The 5,814-nt window shown below is 41.8% G+C and overlaps 1 protein-coding gene across 1 annotated transcript; it reads right to left on the minus strand.

Annotated features, from left to right (window-relative positions):
• Positions 1-658: 658 nt before the first annotated feature.
• Positions 659-4,476, minus strand: LOC120107850 (annexin D1-like). Its single transcript, XM_039121348.1, has 5 exons — positions 4,323-4,476; positions 4,033-4,178; positions 3,721-3,939; positions 2,204-2,416; positions 659-1,213 (listed from the first exon to the last, which is right to left on the minus strand). The coding sequence occupies exons 1-5, from the start codon at positions 4,396-4,398 to the stop codon at positions 920-922; spliced, it is 948 nt and encodes a 315-aa protein (XP_038977276.1). The 5' UTR covers positions 4,399-4,476; the 3' UTR covers positions 659-919.
• Positions 4,477-5,814: the final 1,338 nt, after the last annotated feature.

Genomic DNA, 5,814 nt, shown 5'->3' on the forward strand with positions numbered 1-5,814 from the left:
GCAACTTTTAACGGGGACTGACTTTTTTCAGTTTACATGAGTAAACGCCGCAACTTTATTATTATTATTATTATTTATTTTTATTTTTTAACAACTGCAGCTTACAACGTGAATGGGGTTAATAAAATTAGAAAAAAAAAAAAAAAAAAAAAAAGGCTAAAGCCTATCCATTCAGACAAATTCTTTCGCATGATGAGCCGTAAAAAAAGCAACCCAATAGACAGCATGATTTGCTTTTCTGTAAACATAGCCTGATGAAAGCTGCACCAGTATCAGCTTTTCAGTTTACATGGGTAACACAGCTTCGGTACCCATGTAAACTGAAAAGGGAAAAAGTTGGATATAGATCAATTTGGTGGCGTTGAGGGCATCGAATTGCCATCTAGGAAATAAATTAATAGATAACAGACACTTCGGTACCGTGATAAGGTGGTAATATATGCTGCAGCTTCAATTTATCATGGAGATGCCGTAATTAGATGGTACCTGCAGAAGAAGTAGCGTAGAACTCACTGATAAGTGGAATAGGAAGGCCTGCAAGAGAGAACCGCTACTCCGGCAACCAAACCGATCATTACTAAATAATCATGGTTGGTCTGAAGGATTTTTTTAAGCAAAAAAAAAAAAAAAAAAACTAGGTCAACCAACATCCCGATAATTGGGCCAAAATCTAAAGAGAACTCCACGATATTCAGAAAGTAGACATACCAAGGGTAAAAGAAGGGCGAAATTCCCTACAGCACAGATGTTGATGAAGGGAAAAACCCACATACATTAACATAGCACACACAAAACAGGGAAACGACCTGACACTCACAATTTACTACAGCACAAACTGAGAGACTATCCACACCCGAACATGCCTTCAGCTACACCAGGATTTTATTCTCATTCAAAGGAGACGACACGAGCAAGCTCCTCAAGCTTCCAGCCCTAGCAGTGCAAGAAGCATTGCCTCGTAATCTCCAGAAGTGTCGCCTTTAATTGCACGCTCAAGTGGCATGCTGTTTCTCTTCTGGTAAACCTCGGCGATCACTTTCAAGTCCACCTCAGCACGAATAGTTATGACTCGAGTAAGAGCATTCTCATCTGTTCCCAGCCCATTTATGGCCAACCTAATGACCTTCTCAAAGTATCTTTCAGGACAGCAAATGCAACGAATGGTGGCCCGCAGAGCAGCCAGGAAGTCATCCTTGGGATCAGATTTTAAATCCTGTGAAAACCAAGCTAAAACCCAGTTAGAAAGTTCAACAAAAAAAGTTGGGATGTAGATTTTTGGTCATTAAATGCGCTGGGAGCAACAGTTTAGATTTCATTTGTTTATTTTTCAGGCTTGTTATGGGGATATAAACAATACAAAGCCGACCGGCAGACGAGTTACATGTGTACAGTGTGCTCAACTCCAGTGTTAAGCGGAAAATTTTCCATAACTAGTAAAATATGAATTCATCAGATGACGTGGAGATATGCTGTCAGACTAATAAAAAATGACATTTTAATGTATTTCATTGAGCGAGGAACGCAACAAAAGATAGGTAATTCAATCACATACACATTAAAGAACCTGAATCAAGAGTACATTCCAGCAGACTCAGGTGCAGGAGTGGGGAAGTGGAGAACTCAAGGAGAGAGAAAAAAAAAAGGGAAAAAAAGAGGCTACAGCATCTAGGTAGAAGATTTTGTCCACTAACTGGGAAGGTAAAGATTTAAAGTTGGATATTTTTTTGTCAAATTTGAAGAATATCATCCAATAAGGAGTTACACAGATTGACGTGAAAGTGACAAACAAGACAATTAAGATGTGATGACTATTAGCAAGAAGAGCATAATAGTGTCTCAAATTATTTTACTGAAATTTAAAGCAAGGGAGGATCTGATATGCCTAGGTGAAAGTCATTAGTAGCAAAGCATATGGCACTAGGTAGGAATGAATGAATAATTATGAGACATATATCAAACCAGAATAATATATGCAAGAAAATTTTAAAGAATAAGAGTGTAGGCATTTATTGCAAAAAAAGGGCACTAATGATTAGCATAATTTTTTAAAGGGGAAAATCAGGTGCAATTTAGAAATAAAACAGCCCCCCCCCCCCCCAAAAAAAAAAAAAAAAACAGAGGAACACCAAATAAATTCCGGCACAAATATAAGCACCAACACTGGTTGTGAAGGGAAGAGCTTAATTAAAAGAAGCGGGTATACCTTGTTCACTGGCTTACCAAACTCATCATTGTAGTGGTTAAATGTTTTAATCAGTTGTGCTTTGCTCCTTGTAGTAAGGATCCTGATAAGCTCTTCATGGTTGTAGGCCTTATCAGAGATCTTCTCATGCAGCATCCTAGCCTCTGATTTCGCCAATGTTAAGTTGATCTCTTCTCCTTCATAGCGATAGGCACTTACAAGTGGCACCAAAAGCTGAAACACAGAACAACCATTCGTGAATAACGCACAAAAGAAAAACTCTTTGCTCTTTGTAGTTGCTCTATATTTTGTCTTTCTTTTGTTTAATTACACAGCACTAGTTTACCGCCTCCCAAATGTGTTGTGAGATTGGGAGACACAGGACGACCCTAATGTTTTGAGCAGACGATTAACTAAGTTCTGAAATTGAATACCTCATTCTGACCCTAAACTTAAGCTTCTCAACAGAAACATCTTCCAATGCAGGCTAGGTACTCCATGTAATGCTGCTATAAGCACCTTCATAACACCCCACTCCCAAAGTCACCACTGCAGCTCTATCTATTCTTATTCTGTGGATCATTCTATATAGGCATGACTTTGGTACTTCTCATACCATTAATCATTGATCAAAAGTCTAATCCCCAGGACCTAGAGTACAACTACCATGGTCCAAGGCCAGCGTTTTGAAATTCAAGCGACCAAGCAGCACCTCAGTATAACAGACTAACATACCTACACTTTTAGTGGAAGCACCTACAAATTAACAGCGAAGAATAAGAAAGAGGTGGAAGGTAGTTATGGACAATCCCACTCTCCCGGTTTAGTTTTCAAGAATAGTTCTACTAAACAAATTCTCCACACTTCAACCAAAAAAGAGGGGAAGAAATTTATACACTACACTCAATTCCAGAAGGCCAAAGTCCAATGACATTGCATTTGATGACCACCTAGCCTTAACGCAGAGATAAAATCCAAAGACTAAAACAAGCATCAAGGCAAAAATCAATTGAATAATCTTGCACTGAATCCCTGATACCAAAACCTGATTACCTCGAAGGCACATTAAACAGTAACCGAAGTTCAAGTTTGATGAATACCAAGCAAAAAAAACCTTCAAGCAGAGCAGCAACATTGAAACCACATACTAAACAATCTTTTTATACAAAACAAACAAACAAAAATAAATAATATTCTCTCAAAGTCCTATGGCGTTGAAGGCACCCTAAATAGCAATCAGATTTCAAATTTGACAACCATCACGTGAAAAATCTTCATTCAGAGATCAAACACAAGTCAGAAAAGAAGCATAAAAAATGCAGATCAAATAAATAAAACAAAAATATGACTTATAAACTACTGCCCAAAAATGCCAACTTAATCGTTTTAAACAGAAAGTTATATCAAAAAAAAAAGGTCAAGATCAAAATTTAACTATTATTAAACAAAAATCTCCATCCAGAGACCAAACCCAGATCACAGATCAAGCATCAAAACCGAAGATCAAAACAGATCCACTACTAACCCTTTGCGATTACCTTACGGAAATCCCCAGTGGTGTGGGCCGCCACATCCTCCTCAAGTGATCTCTTAAATCGCGCATGGTACGCCTGCCTCACTGCAAACAGCTCTCCGGAACTCCTCGCACAGGCTATCTCGATCAACACCCGGTTCTCGGGGCGCCACTTCCTCACCGCCTCGTTCGCCAGCCACGCGTCCCTCTCCGCCGGATCCAGCGTCCACAGAAGCACTGCCCTCTGCCCTCAAATCCTTCAAATCTCAGCCCAAACCAACACCCGGAAAACAGCAAACAATGAAGAAAGTTTAGGGACCGAAGAGGAGGATCAAACCTCGAAGTCGCCGGAGATCTCGCCGTCGAGGGCCTTGAGGAGTTCCTCATTGTAGGACTGGCGGTACGCCTGCCGGATGGCGCGGCGCTGGGCGGCGCTGCGGTGGCCGAGGATGGAGATGATGAGCCCCTCATTGGTGCCCCAACCTACCATAAAAACGAAAAATCGATCAAAATGGAGCAACCCGAGTGAGACTAAGCTTTCTAGGGTTTCTGAGACGAGATCGGAAGTCCTAACCCGAGGATCCCGAGTGAAGACGAAGGGACAAAGGAAATAGGAGGCAATAGTACCTTCAAAGGCCTTGCGGAGCTGCTCAGCGTCCTCCGATGGAGAAGGGACGGTAGCCGGAACCTTGAGAGATGCCATCGCTAGCTCGAGAGACGAAGCGATCCCGAGAGAGGAAGAGACGAAGGGAGTGGAGAGGAGGAGACGAGGCTTTGAAGAGGGAAGAAGAACTGTTTAGGGTATCCTTCTCCCCGGAATAAGATAACTAATCCTGATTCTCCTACGTAGAACCTGCTGTCGGGTAGTTTGCTAAATTATATGTCTAATGACGGTGAATTGAATAATAGGCGGGTCACCTCCGCGGCTCCGCCGCGTAGCAAACTGGGTAGTTCTAAATACACCCCCCCCGATTGCTCAGGACACCCCCCAAAAACCAAAAAAAAAATACCCAAACTAACCTTTAGTGTAATTACCATATTGCCCTTGAAATTTTCTCAGTACACCCCCCTTCCTCCTCCGTTTCGTTTTGAAAAGGAAAAAAAAAACCACCCCTCAAACCCCCCTTAAACCCCTCGATCCATTTACATCGTTTAGGCGATCTTTGAAGGAGATTTAAGCCCCATTCGAAGCATGGACAAGCAACTAGTGATTTGGGACGAAGAATCGGCCGCAAAGGTACGTGTTCCACCTTGTTTCGAAAGTTTTTTTTTTTCACGGTTCGTGCTCCGTTCGGCACTGGATCGCCGAACAAAAGGCTTCTGTTCGGCTGCATAGTGCCGAACAGAAGCCTTCTGTTCGGCAACGCTCTACCGAACAGAAGGCTTCTGTTCGGCTGCACAGTGCCGAACATAAGGCTTCTGTCCGGCACACTGAAGCCGAACAGAAGGCTTCTGTTCAGCACTCTGCAGCCGAACAGAAGCCTTCTCGTGCCAAATCGCGTGCCGTGCTGAATTTTGTGCCGAACAGATCCTCTGATTCATTAATTCTTGGTGATAAATTATTTTATATGTAGGGCTATGCTACAACCGAATCGAGTATAATTGGATCAGAATTTGTACTGGATTACACAAGCGAATTTACAACTTACGAGGTATTATAATATATTGTGCAATTTTGTATTAGTTTAGCGAGCTATTTTTACAACTGTGTACTTACATAAATTGTTTAATGTATAGATCTTCAAGAGTAGAGAGGACTTGTGTAATTGGTGTCGTGAAGCTGGGAGGCGAAATGGTTTTGTTGTTGTAATCAAATCATCCGATGCAGGTACCATTTCTAAGAAACCCAGAATTACGTTAGGTTGTGAGAGGGGTGGGACGTACCGAACCACAAAAGAAAAGCGAATAAAGACTGCCTGTGGGACAAAGAAGTGTGGATGCCCTTTTGCATTAAGAGGAAAGAAATTGGATACTGCGGATGATTGGATATTACTGGTCGTATGTGGAGTGCACAATCATCCCGCTGCAGAGAATCTGGAGGGGCACTCATATGCAGGGAGATTATCTGAGCAGGAGACGGAATTGTTAGTGGATATGTCGAAGAGTTTGGTTCGTCCAA

The sequence above is a fragment of the Phoenix dactylifera genome, unplaced genomic scaffold, assembly GCF_009389715.1.
Source record: "Phoenix dactylifera cultivar Barhee BC4 unplaced genomic scaffold, palm_55x_up_171113_PBpolish2nd_filt_p 001043F, whole genome shotgun sequence".
NCBI classification, from domain to species: domain Eukaryota; kingdom Viridiplantae; phylum Streptophyta; class Magnoliopsida; order Arecales; family Arecaceae; genus Phoenix; species Phoenix dactylifera.